Below are 13,820 nucleotides of genomic sequence, written 5' to 3' on the forward strand. Positions count from 1 at the left end.
ACTCAGCAGGACAGGACGAGACACACATACACTAAGGACCACCAACCTCAACTGGGGAGCCAAGACTGTCGGGCAATTGGGGATTTTGTGGGCAAGTTGCTTCTCAACACTCTGAATGATCATTCTCCTTCTTCCAAACTCCTCACCACCTCTTCTTCACTCTCAGCAGAAGACCTTGCCTCCCACTTTGCAGAAAAAATAGAAGCTCAAAATGAAATCTCCCTTAACATCCCACTACAAACCTACATCTACATCTGCACCCATCCTCTCTTTGTTCCTGCTTTTGGGTTCTACAGAACTCATCCCTCCTCCTCCCCAAGACCAACCCCCCCACCCACATGCCTGATCCCAGCCCCTCGCACATGCTTGAGAGAACTTTACTCACTGATCATCTCCCCTATTTCTTACACTCTTGATTAACCTCTCTCTCCTGGATCTGCCATTCACTTTTAAACAAATTTCACGTTTCTTCTACTTTAAAACACACCTCCCCTAACATACATATTGGACCTATCACTTTATCTTTCTCATTCTTTTTACACAATATCATCTCGAAAGACCCACTGCCTCCCTCATCCCTCCTGCACTCATCAGACCACTGCCATCTGACCCCCTCCATCATGCCACACATAAATAGCCCTCCCTAAGGCCCCAACAATCTCCATGCCTGTCCATAAACCAAAGCCCAGGGCTGCACCCTCCTCATATCTGACCTCTCAGAGCATTTCCCTCCATCAAGTCTTCACAGCTTCCTAAAATGTCTCCCTTGGCCTCCTTCCATAAGCCCACTCTCCTGGGCTTTCTCCAGCCTGTCCAGCCACTCCTGATAAGCCTTTGCAGGAGATCCTTGTGTACACAGCCCTAATCTGTAAATGTACCTCAAACCTTCGTCCTGGGCCATCTCTCTTCTCTCTCCACATTCTTCGCCCTGGGCAAGCTTCTCCTCATCCACAGCCGCAATTATCATCTCTCTATCGACAACTTCTCGTCTTCATCTCTAGCCCAGACCTCCACGCCATGTCCAAACCCAGGTTTCCAAGAACCTTCTCAACATCTGCACATGGTGACTGTAAGTCATTTCAAGCTCAAGATGTCTAATGTAGAATATATACTTTCACCTCTCTGTCCACATCCTCCTCTCCTCAATCAAACCACCCCCGTCTCAGTCCTCTTCCAGTTTTTTCTATCTCAGTGAAAGATACTGCCTACTTGTTTGCACAGAAACCTCAAGGTCCATTCTGACATTGCCTCTTCCTTCCCCTCACATTCCAACACACCTCTGTGACAACTTTAGTTCCTGATTAACTCTGGGAACCTTCCACTGCTCTCCAACTCCACTGCCACCAGCAGCCCCCCGCCCCGCCACCCCCACCCCCTCCCCCGCCACTTCACCCCCTCCCCCGCCCCCGACACACATACTGTCTTCTCCCTGGATGCGTGCCTGCACTCCTAACCCTGGCTTGTCTTCCCACATCTACTCATACCCACCAGACACACTCCACTCTCCACTGGGCAGGCACACAGGTCACAGTAAAATTCAGATTTCATCCTGTACCTCTTGGGCTTACACCGTCAGTGGCTTCCAGTGGCTCTTAGGATGGAGAAAAAAAACCTGATGTGCCCAATCCTTCACATGGAGTCTGCCCTCTGCCCACCTTCTACACTCCCCAGTCACCCTGCTCTCCCTCTGGGCCATGCTACAAAGGCCTTTTCTTGTCTGTTCTCTCAGCTGTACCTTCTGCCCTAGGCCCTTTGCACAGTTTCTTCCCTCTGCTCAGGTTTCTTCTCCCCGACTCTCCCTTACACATAGTTCTGGTTTCCTCATAACCATCAATTTCTCAGGGAATCCTTCCCTAACTCCCAAGAAAAAAATAGATCCCTCCTTCCTGTTATATGCTTTCATAATAATAGCACACACGCACACACAGAGCGCTATTGTTCAGAGCTCCTCCAAGCATTTCTGCTGAGAATTCATTTACTCCTTATGACAACCCAATGAGGTAGAAATTATAATTATCTCCATTGTACAGATAAAGAAACTGAGTCACAGCGAAGTTATGTAACTTGCCCAAAGTCACCTAATGAGGCAAAGCCAGAATTTGAACCCAGGCAGTGTGACTCCAGTGCAGCTTTTAAACACTATGTTATTACATAAGGAAACACTATCTTTTTCCTTCCGGCACTTACCTGCTGTTTGTAACACTGTATTGTATGACTATTAGTCTCCTCCATTAGACTGTAAGCTCTATAGGAGTAGAGACTATTCCATCCCCAGTGGTAGGTGCTTAATAAATATTTGCTCAAGAAAATGGGAAATGTTGAATGTGTACAGACACATAACATTTTCCACTCAAGTTCAAGACAAACATAAGCACACACTTGGACCTCCTAGGGTTAGGGACTCCTGCACTGATAAGAAACATGCTGCCATCAGATTCTCAATGGGTCCAGGAAGTTAAGAACAGCTGACTCTAACATTCTCCAGCCTACCTCACCTTTTCCCTGCCAACCTTCCCTCAACAACTACAACAGCCTCACATTTAGTATTAATAGTATGTGCTTTGGTTTTAGCAATCTTTTAAAAACACAAAACAAGGTCAACCTCCTCTGAAAAGCCAGTCAGAGACTATCTAATGCCCTCAGAGCAAAGTCCAAACTCCGTTCGGGGTGGGGGTATGGCAGACCTTGTCTACTTCTTCATCCTCATGGGCCCTCATTTGTTCCCTCTTCCCCACCCCACCCCACCCCACCTCGACAGCCCAGCAGCGCAGACTGGGAGTTCTAGGTTTAGGGTTCCCAGGCAATAGCAGGGTGTTTTCTCATGCCTAGACTCATGCAGTGCCCTCTGCCAGTCCTCTCCTTTGCACCCAGCAATTTCAGGTGTCTTTATGCCTCAGCTTAGATATCTCTTTGGGGTTTGGTGCCCCTCCTTGGGGCGCCCATAGGCCGCATCTGTCGCTGACAATGCACACTAGATATTGAACTATAGTTGCTTGGTTACGGACGGTCGTCTCTGTGAGCTTTGAGGGCAACCGCCATGTATTATGCATCTTCTGAATCCCCCTAGCCCAGCCCGGTGCTAGCCCAAGTTACAGCGCTTACTACAGATTTGTTTAATTAGCGAATGAATGAATGAATAACCTGACAACTCGTGTCTGGTTCATGGGCACCAAAAACCGTGTGAAATGGGTAAACGAGCAGGTAATGGCAGTACGAAGTTCGGATCTAGAGAAAGATCCAGATTAGGGAGTTCAGAGACGAGTAAAACGCAGACCCAGCCATCAGAGAATTAACAAGGAAGACAAATCTCTTCAAGGAGCCAGCCAGAAGGATTAAAAGAGTCATCCCTGTCACGGCCGGGCCCGGGGGCGGGTCCCTGTCTAGCCCCGCCTGCTCAGCGCCAATGGGTGGTCTTGTTGCCCACGAGTCTCCGCCCCTTTCGCTTTGAGGGGCGGGGCCGGTCACTCCTGGAGAGGAGACTACGTTTCCCGGCGCGCCGCGCGGCCAGAGCCAAAGAGGAGCCGGAAGTGGGGCGCGCGAGGTCTTAGGGCGCCAGGGAAGTGGCAGGCGGGGACTGAGGCGGGGCGTGCAGGTAGCCGGCCGGCCGGGGGTCGCGGGCATGGCCGAGGCCAGGAAGCGGCGGGAGCTACTTCCCCTGATCTACCACCATCTGCTGCGGGCTGGCTATGTGCGTGCGGCGCGGGAAGTGAAGGAGCAGAGCGGCCAGGTAAGCGTTCGTGGGCCGTGTGCGAGGGCCGCGTGCAAGATGTGGAGATCAGAGGCCCGCGCCGCCTCCCCAGGCGACCCGGCGGGCGCCCGGAGCCGGGTTCCGCAGTGCTCGACGGCGCGGGCCAGGGGTACCAGAGGAGCCGCAATCTCTGCCTACCCACTGCGACTTCAGTTCCCCTGGGCCTCACTTGCCTCATCTGTGCAGTGGGTTGGGCCAGAAAGTGTGCTCGCAGGGGCCGAACTTTGTAATTCCCGCGTCCCTTACCTCCACCCCCTTCCTGGTAGCGGGTGTTTTAAGTTTCCTAAGTCTCCCGCCACGTGGCTAGGCGCAGCGCGGCCCCCCTGGGACGAGGAGGTTGCTGCGAGTCTCGGGAGTGGATTGCAACCAGCCCCTCGGGGGAGCGCCTGGAGAAGGGACCCCACAGCCCCTTAGTTGAGCTGGAACTCAGGCCTTTAGCGATTGCCTGTACTGAGACGGACAGCTTTGGGAGTCGAACTCGTGGTACAGTCATTTCTTACTTGGTTGATTAATCCGGTACTCGGGGCGCTTCCTGGTGTTCGAATGGTGTCTGGTTCATGGGCACCAAAAACCGTGTGAAATGGATAAACGAGCAGTACGAAGTGATGGTGAGCACCGTGTCCCAGCCCTCCTGGAGCTTACACTCTAGTAAGGTAGACAAATCAAAGAATCACAAAAGTAACTATATGCTTAGCGCTACAATAAGTGTTAAGAATGAGAGGGATGGGCCGGGCACAGTAGCTCACGCCTGTAATCCCAGGACTTACGGAGGCTGAGGTGGGTGGATCACTTGAGATCAGGAGTTCGAGACCAGCCTGGCCAACATGGTGAAACCCCGTCTCTACTAAAAAAATACAAAAATTAGCCGGGCGTGGTGGCACACGCCTGTAATCCTGGCTACTCATGTGACTGAGGCTCTAGAATTGCTTGAACCCCGGAGGCAGAGGTTGCAATGAGCCAAGACTATGCCACTGCACTCCAGCCTGGGTGATAAAGCCAGACTCCATCTCAAAAAAAAAAAAAGAGACGGATGGCAGATTGCCCTGGTCAGGAATAGCTGAGGTGTAAATGCCTTCTGGTAGGAGGGAACTTGCGTACACACTGGCCTCAAGAAAGTCCACTCTCTTCAGCCCAGGAGTTTGAGGATACAGTATGAGCCATGATCATGCCACCACACTCCAGCCTGGACAACAGAGCAAGACACTGTCTCAAAAAAAAATTTTTTTTTAAGTCCATAGCAGGCCAGGTGCCGTAGCTCACGCCTGTAATCCCAGCACTTTGGGAGGCCGAGGCAGGCAGATCACTTAAGGCCAGGCATTCAAAACCAGCCTGACCAACGTGGTGAAACCCTGTCTCTACTAAAAATGCAAAAATTAGCCAGACATGGTGGCGTGCACCCGTAGTCCCAGTTACTCGGGAGGCTGAGGCAGGAGAATCACTTGAACCCAGGAGGCAGAGGTTGCAGTGAGCTGAGGTTGAGCCACTGCACGTCATCCTGGGCGACAAAGTAAGACTCCGTCTGAAAAGAAAAAAAAAAAATTTGTCCATAGTGGCTGAAGTGTGGGGTACAACGGCCAGATGCCCCCGGGGAGATGGAGGCACGGGCTGGCTGGAGTGATCTGGTGGGCAGTTTGATCTTCCTTGGAAAAGCAGTGGTAAACCAATGGAGAGCTTTGAGCTGGTGAGAGGGTATCCTGAGTAGTCAGATCCCTTTGGCCTATGGTGTAGGCTCTGTTCCTAATGCTTGCTCTCAGAACCTCCTGGAGGGACTAAAGGGTGATGGGCCCTAAGACGTTATCTATGCTTTTCCCACTCTCTGAACCTCACTTGCTCTTCCTACTGCAGTTATAGTACTTCACAGATAAGGGGAGCAGGAGATAGTACCCATCTTCACTGGAGCAAAAATATCCTGCCCTCGTGGAGCACACATTCTAGTAGGAGCAGACAGGTGACAAATAGAAAAAGTTTAATAAGTTAGTGATATAGTGTATCCAGTGATGGTTGGTGCTTACTGTAAAATAAGGCAGGCAAGGGGGATAAGGGATGTCCGAGTTCAGTTATAAGTAGGGCAGTCAGGGAAGTCTCATTGAGAAGGTGTCATTTGGGCAGAGACCTGAAGGAAATGAGGGAGTGAGCTATGTAGTTAACAGGGGAGAGAACATTCCAGACAACAAGAATAGCAAGGCCCTGTTAGAGGCAGGGTGGCTTGACACATTTGAGGACAGCAAGGAGGACACTTTGCCTGAGCTGGAGCAGAGGGAAACTGACTTTGAAGTCTTAGTGTTACCGGCTCACTGCTGGGCACTGACAGATGGTCTTGTTCAAACCAGATATCAGCCTGCAAGGTGGGTATTGCTGTTGCCCCATGTTAAGAGAAAGAAACCTGAAGTTTGAAGAGGTGATGAGATTAGTTCAGTCCACCCATGCCCCACATTGCTTAGCCTCATTGGAGTGCTTGATATCCTGGCTTCTTGACATTTACAGAGACAGTGGTGGGCCCTCTGGCCTCTGCTCCAAAGGCCTGGATTCCACCTGGTTCTGTCTGCTTCCACCAAGGTACCGGTACCATTTGGGCCCAGTCTTTTCCCTGCAGACTAGTGGACTGTGGTTATGCCACCTGGATGCCTCCGGTGTCTGGGCTGTGGTTCGAGCTTTGGGAAGATTGGCTGGCCAGGTCTTTGAAAGCTTTTTTAAAGGTCAAAGGTGGGAAAAAACCTGTCTCATAGCCTCTAGGCATGGATAGTGCCAGAGAGACTGGGAGCTGGATAGATGCTAGCTTGGAACATTCCAACTCTGGCCTTTCAAAAGGGCCTCTCACCATGTTGTCTTAAAAGGTTTTAGCTGGGATTAGTTGTCCATCTTATCTCTGGAAGGTTTTGGACAGAAATGGCAGGGCCAAGCAGATATACTTCCCAGAGCATGTCGGGTTCAGAGAGAATGGGAAAAGCATAGATAACGTCTTAGGGCCCATCACCCTTTTTTTAAAGAAAGGGTCTTGCTCTGTTGCCCAGGCTGAAGTACAGTGGCGCGAGCATGGCTCACCGCGGCCTCGATATCCTGGGCTCAAGTGATCCTCCCACCTCAGCCTTCTGAGTAGGTGGGACCACCAGTGCATGCCACCATTCTCAGCTAATTTTTAAATTTTTTTGTAGAGATAGTCTCACTATGTTGCCCAGACTAGTCTTGAATTCCTGGGCTCAAGTGATCTTCCTGCCTCAGCCTCCCAAAGTGCTGAGATTACAGGTATGAGCCACTGTGCCCAGCCAAAAAGACCCTCTTCTGAACCACCTGTCTGTGCAAGTCATGAGTTTGGGGAGAGTTGGGCCCAAGGAGGATCCTTACTGTGCTGGGGGTTAATTATGGCTTTCTCTTTACCTCTCTGCAGAAGTGTTTCCTGGCTCAACCCGTAACCCTTCTGGACATCTATACACACTGGCAACAGTAAGTGGTGGGGCCAACAGTATGGAGTAGGGACACCTCGCGCAACTCAGCTTGGAATAAGCTGGGATACCTGTCTGGTCTAAGATCTGTCCCCGTAGCCCACTTTGGGCACCACTATTGCCTCCAGAAAGCCAGCTCACATCACATGGATGGGTATTTCTGTGTGGATATCTGGTAGTGGGAGGGCACATTGAGAGCTGTGATCTCTTAAGAACAAGAGCTTCTCACCAGCCTGTTATTCAGTTGACCAACAAATGTTTATTGAGCACCTCCTGAAAGCCAAGTCCTATTCTTAGTATGCAAATATTGTCACGAGTAAGACAGACATGGTTCCTTCTTTCCAGCAGCTGACATCATAGCCAAGGAGGTAGGCATGAGTCAAAGAATGAAGCAAATGAATGTTAAATTACAGTGGTAGTAAGGATTACAAAAGAGAGGAAGCTGTTGTCACAGCCACATAAATGGGTAAGCCTGGCTTCATTTGGGGGTCCAGGGGAAGCTTCCCTGAGGTGATCTTTGACTTGAGAACTGCAGGAATTGGAGGAGTGAACTATGCAGTAGGTAGAGAGCGGCAGGTGGAACATACCTGCCAGTGGAAATTGCTCATGCTAAGTCCTGTGGCTGGTGGACAGTACAGATGGGGCTAGGTTATCGCATGGATAGCCACGCGTGGGCTGCTTATCCATGGTGAGGAATTTTGTCTTTATCCAAGAGCAGTGGGGCCATGGTAGGGTGAAAAAGTGAGGAGATCACTCACTCTGCACCATGATGAGACTGGTCGGGCCATGGACACCATCATCCAGGCAAGAGCTGATGGGGCTTGACACAGGGAGAACGGGGTACACAGTGGATTCCCAAGAATCCTAGGGATGAAACCAGGGCCTGTGGATGGGTGGGAGAGGAAGTATCTGATTGACTCCATATGCATCCCTTCCATGCATAGAGCTTGAAGGGAACCCAGTTTGGAGGGGAAAGACTTCAATGACATGTTGAGTGTGAGATGCCTTTTAAACATATAAAATTTAAGTACTCTTCAAGGAAGGGGGAATCATCCAAGGATGTACCAACAGAGGAATGGTTAGAAAATGGAGAGAGTAATTGTGTCATCTTCATGCACTGGCCCGACCACAGCTGACTAAGGGAGTGAAGGATGTGCAGACACATCCCATGAGGCATGGTAGAGAGTACTGAATTGCCTTGGATGGAAAGGAGGCAGGAGAGGGGTGTGAGGGACCACTGCACATCTTTGAGGACCAAGAATAGTGCGTTCTCTGAGGCCCTGGAGACAGAAGCGGGCCCCAAATATACCTGCTTCAGGAAGACAGGTTTCAGCTTCGGAGTATAACGACATCTGAGCTATCTAAAAATGAGGTAGGCTACGGTGGAAGTGGTGAGCTCCCTGTCATTAGAGGTGTGTAAACAAAGGCAGAAATGGTGTGGAAGGGATTACAGCCTCTGGTGGAGAGCTAAGATCATTGAAAACCCTGCCAGCCCTCAGTTCTTGGCTGTCCTCTGCTGCTAAGGAGAGCTTAGAGTACAGGTTACAGCCCACACTTCCTCACCCTGACTTGCCCAGATGTGTGGGTGTTACTCGTAGTACTTCCTTCCCCCAGAAAACTGCTTCAGTGAGCTGCTCTGCACACTTTTCCCTGCCACTGGCCCCTTCTATGGGTGAGGGGTGCTGAGTGTGGGACAAGGACCTCAAACCCACCAAAGGCAGCGTAGCCTAGCAATTCCCTGCAGAGTTCAAACCCAGCAACTAGCTGTGTGTATGACCTTGAGTGGATTTCTTGGCCTCCCTGAGTCTGTGTCTTCACCTATAAAATGAAAATAATGATGGCAATTATCTCATTGCATTGTGAGGGTTAGACACAGTGGTCCATATAAAGTGCTAAAATTACTGGTTGGAAGCTCCCCACTTCCTACACTGCACCCCCCGCCCCAAGATTTATTGAGCACCTACAACAACCCAGGCAATATTCTTGAACAAACCAGAGAAAAATCTCTGCTCAGCATTTTTGTTGGGGGAAAAGAGGCAGAATAAATTGATACATGTAAAAATGAAACCTGTTTTTAAAGGAGAATCCTGACAAGTGGTTTTCGTGGGAACAAGAGACCCGAGTGTCACATGGCAAACCATCATAGAACAGAGTCCATCGTGGCTGGGAAACCTGGGGCCTGGACAGTGACTCCCTGGGATAGGGGTCAACGGGCGTGAGACTTGAAAGTCCAGGGGCCCAGCCACCTAGGTGCTTATCCTACCCATGCCCCAGACTCACTTTGCCATGAGCAAGTCACTTAGCTGTTCAGTTTTTGAGACATGTGCAAGGCACTGAGGATACTGTAGTGAGCTGCCAGCTGCCCCCTTCCCTGGGCCTTTCTGTGTAGTGGAGGAGTCTAGGAAGTAAGTAAAATAACGGGAGATAGAGAAAAGCTCTGAAGAAAATGAAACAGGATCACAGGGCAGAGCATGCCTTGGGGGAGGGGCGCAATCATCGAGGGCCTCTCTGGGGAGGCAACATTAAAGTTGAGACATGAAGGACAAGGACCTGGGCAGAGTCTTCCAAGAAAGCACGGTCCACACAGCACGTTCTGCAGGAGGAAGAGCCTCGGCGGTTCTGTGAGGTGCCTGCGTGGGTCAGCCCCTATCACTTAAAGACTGGTAGCTGCTGCAGCTATTATATAACATTATCCAGCATTCCTGATTATTTTAAAGACTAATCAAGAATTGTAAAAGCACTTTATAAAGTGAGTGAAAATGCAGAATACAAAATTGTATCTATACTGTGTTTTCACCACTGTTTAGATTCTATGCACATTGCCTTGAAGAGCTGGAAGGATGTGGGAAGGTCTAGTGAAATCTTGTGGAGTTGTTCTGTCACCCAGTTGGTATAGATAGTCACCCTTGTCCTGCAGAACCTCAGAGCTTGGTCGGAAGCGGAAGGCAGAGGAAGATGCGGCACTGCAAGCTAAGAAGACCCGTGTGTCAGACCCCATTAGCACCTCAGAAAGCTCGGAAGAGGAGGAGGAAGCAGAAGCCGAAACCGCCAAAGCCAGTAAGAGCCTTGCAGCTTTGGGAACGGGCTATGGAATATTGATTGTTCTAGGGTAGAGTCTACCTCCAGCTTCTTCTCTTATCACTGGAAGACCTAAAAGACCCTGGGGAGAAAATTGGGAGGGCACCACCTATCTTTGGCGGTATTTGAGCCCTTCCTCTGTGCCAGGCATTGTATCTCCAGGCTCTGGGGATGCAAGGCCAAACCAAAACAACCAGATGGATCCTTCCAGTCTCGTTTGGTGTACGGGGCCCAGGAGCTGCCCTGTTACAGGCTCCCAGGTGATTCTTATTAGCTGGAAAGAAGACACATGTTCAGAAGTACTGCTGGAGGGATTTCAGAAGGCACCTAGCGGACACATTTTCTGTGTGACCTGTGGGATGCTTCAGGAATTGCTGACCTTCATGTTTTTAGAATTGCACCCATTAGCACTGGAAGGCTGTACTAGGTACTGGTTTTACACCGTTTGCAGGAGTAACTCAGTCAAAGCTTTTATAGCCCCTTCTTCCCCTAAGGTCCCAGGGCTCCTTGTACTTTCCCCAACAGCAGCCGTAACTCTACAGAGGAACTGCTGTGTCTCCTGTGCATCATATTATCTTCTTTTGCTTACATATAAGACAAATCTCTTAATACTTACTTTTTATTTTTCAAGACGAGGTCTCGCCATGTTGCCCAGGCTGGTCTTGAACTCCTGACCTCTTAAGTAGCTGGAATTACATGTACATACCACCATGCCCAGCTTCCTGAGCCTGCTTTTAAAGTGTTTGAGATCATACTGGATATATCTTTTATTATTATTTTTTGTGAGATGGCGTTTCACTCTTGTCACCCAGGCTGGAATACAGTTGCATGATGTCAGCTCAGAGCAACCCCCACCCCCTGGGTTCAAGTGATTCTCCTGCCTCAGCCTCCCGAGTAGCTGGGACTACAGGCGTGCACCACTACTCCCAGCTAATTTTGTGGTTTTTTTTTTTTTTTTTTTCAGTAGAGACAGGGTTTCACGATATTAGCCAGACTAGTCTCAAACTCCTGACCTCAGGTGATCCGCCCACCTTGGCCTCCCAAAGGGCTGGGATTACAGGCATGAGCCACTGTGCCCTGGATATAGATTATATATTGCTTAATTTTACATTATAAATGCAAAACGAGTTCACTTTGAATTGCAGAAGAATGTATAGAAGAAAAATTAAAGATTTCTTGTTCTCCTACGCTGTTCCCCATCATTCCTAAGTGCATCTCCTGGTAGGCAGCCTTTAAAACTTCCTCCTTTGCCTCTATAGTCATTCAAACATGTATTCATACATGCATATATGTAGACCTGCATGCTATTTGAAACACAAATGGTAAAATTTCATACTGATTGACTATTTGGTATTAATCAATTTTATAAGCTATGATAATGTAAGTGTAATTACATTTTTTTTTTTGTTTGTTTGGGGCTTTTTTTGAGATGAGGTCTTGCCATGTTGCCTAGACTGGAACGCCTAACCTCAAGTCATCCTCCTGCCTCAGCCTCCCGAGTATGTAATTTTATTTTTTAAAAAGTCTTCATTGGGTTGGGCATGGTGGCTTATACTGGTAATCCCAGCACTTTGGGAGGTCGAGGTAGAAGGATACTTGAGCCCAGGAGTTGCAGACCAGCCTGGGCAACATGGCAAAACCCTGTCTCTACAAAAAATTTAAAATTTAGCCAGGCATGGTGGCATGTGCCTATAGTTTCAGCTGCCTGGGAGGCCTGAGGTGGGAGGATTACTTGAGCCCAGGAGGTCAAGGCTGCAGTGAGCCATGACCATGCCACTGCACTCCAGCCTGGGCAACAAAGCAAGACTGTTTCAAAAAAAAAAAAAAAAAGGAAGGAGTCCTCTTTGGCATCCTGAGCAACATAGTGAGACCCCATCTCTGCGAAAAATAAGAAAATTAGCTGGGCATGCTGGCATGCACTGGTAGTCCCAGCTACTCGGGAGGCTGAGGTAGGAGGATCACGTGAGCCCAGGCATTGGAGGTTGCAGTGAGCTATGAACGTGCCACCGTACTCCAGCCTGGGCAGCAGAGCAAGACCCTGTCTCAAAAAAATTTTTAAAAGGGTCCTCATTGAGAGAGAATCATGCTGAAGTATTTGTGGGCAACATGATAGGATATCTGGTATTCAAAGTACTGCTTGATGGGGAAGGGTGAGTGAGGTATTAGATGAGATGAGAAGATTGGTCACAAGTTGCTAATGGTTGGAGCTGCCTGGTTCTTCCTACTTACTACTTAAAATTTTCCATAATTACAGAAAGAGAGAGATGAAGTGCCAGGAAAAGAATTAGATCATGCCGTTCATCTCAGCAACATTCTCCTTAACAATGGAAATCTAAGATTTAAGGAGACAATACCCTGGTATAAAAGCACTGAGAAGCCGGGCGCAGTGGTTCACACCCGTAATCCTAGCACTTTGGGAGGCCAAGGTGGGCAGATCACAAGGTCAGGAGATCGAGACCATCCTGGCTAACATGGTGAAACCCCGTCTCTCTAAAAATACAAAAAATTAGTCGGGCATGGTGGCACGCGCCTATAGTCCCAGCTACTCGGGAGGCTGAGGCAGGAGAATGGTGTGAACCCGGGAGGCAGAGCTTGCAGTGAGTCGAGATCATGCCACTGCTCTCTAGTCTGAGCGACAGAGCAATACTCTGTCTCAAAAAATTAATTAATTAAGTAATAAAAAAGCACTGAGAATCAGTGAATATCAATATCTAATGGGACTCAGGTGGCATGGTTCAGCTACCTGTCCACTAAGAAGCCATTTGAATTCCAGGCAACTTTCTCTATGGACCTGGGGCTGGCTGGCTGCCTGCCTGACCACTGCCGCTTTTTGCCGAGCAGCTTTTAGGGCTACAGTGTGGTGGTCTGTGTGAATGGTGCCCATTGCCCATTGCAGTGTGAAGTGCCCAGTAGGCAGCGAGAACGTGGGCCAGTCCTTTTCCCTCCAAGGGCCTCAACGCCTCATGCTGCAGGGGAGTTGGGAATCCATCAGGAATGCAGACACATACATCCTCTTCTCTCTTGCTCCTGATGGACCTGGCTGATGTATCACAGAGCTCATTCCCGCACGTCTGGGCTCAGCCTCAGATCCTCATGCCAGCACCAGGCAGCCAATACCAATAGAAGTGTTAGGTGAGATGAAACCTGTTTGCCATTCATAGATGAGAAAAGCTCATCTGGCTCCTTTAGCAGATATTTGTTTCTTGCAGCCCCAAGACTAGCATCTACCAACTCCTCAGTCCTGGGGGCGGACTTACCATCAAGCCTGAAAGAAAAAGCCAAGGTGAGTGGGACTGCTTTCCAAGCTGTTGCCTATGGGATTTACCTGGTAGGGGACAGTCTGCTGTGTCAGAGAAGGATAGGCTTGTAATTGCCCCACCTGGATTCAGAGCTGAACCTGTGTCACCAGTTGTGGGATCTTCCTCCCTTCACCTCTCTGGGCCTCAGTTTACTTTTCTATAAGATGAGGATGATGCCTGCTGCAATGGGCCACTGGGCACATTCTACACCTGAGATAGGTGATTTCTTTCCTCTTTAATCCCTGCATTCACCTG

The 13,820-nt window shown here is 49.4% G+C and overlaps 1 protein-coding gene across 13 annotated transcripts in view; it reads left to right on the plus strand.

Moving 5' to 3' along the window:
• Positions 1-3,517: 3,517 nt before the first annotated feature.
• Positions 3,518-13,820, plus strand: part of TCOF1 (treacle ribosome biogenesis factor 1) — a 41,528-nt gene continuing 31,225 nt past the window's right edge. For all 13 annotated transcript variants that reach the window (XR_004429989.1, XR_004429991.1, XR_004429990.1 and 10 more), the window contains exons 1-4: positions 3,518-3,727; positions 7,134-7,189; positions 10,106-10,245; positions 13,476-13,549. Coding sequence is in view for 10 of the 13 variants with exons in the window: in XM_033180583.1 (XP_033036474.1) it covers positions 3,620-3,727; positions 7,134-7,189; positions 10,106-10,245; positions 13,476-13,549 (378 nt within the window). In the remaining 3 variants the exon portion in view is untranslated. The remainder of the gene's footprint in view (positions 3,728-7,133; positions 7,190-10,105; positions 10,246-13,475; positions 13,550-13,820) is intronic.

Source organism: Trachypithecus francoisi, unplaced genomic scaffold (genome assembly GCF_009764315.1).
Source record: "Trachypithecus francoisi isolate TF-2019V2 unplaced genomic scaffold, Tfra_2.0 Lachesis_group2, whole genome shotgun sequence".
In the NCBI taxonomy this organism is placed as follows: domain Eukaryota; kingdom Metazoa; phylum Chordata; class Mammalia; order Primates; family Cercopithecidae; genus Trachypithecus; species Trachypithecus francoisi.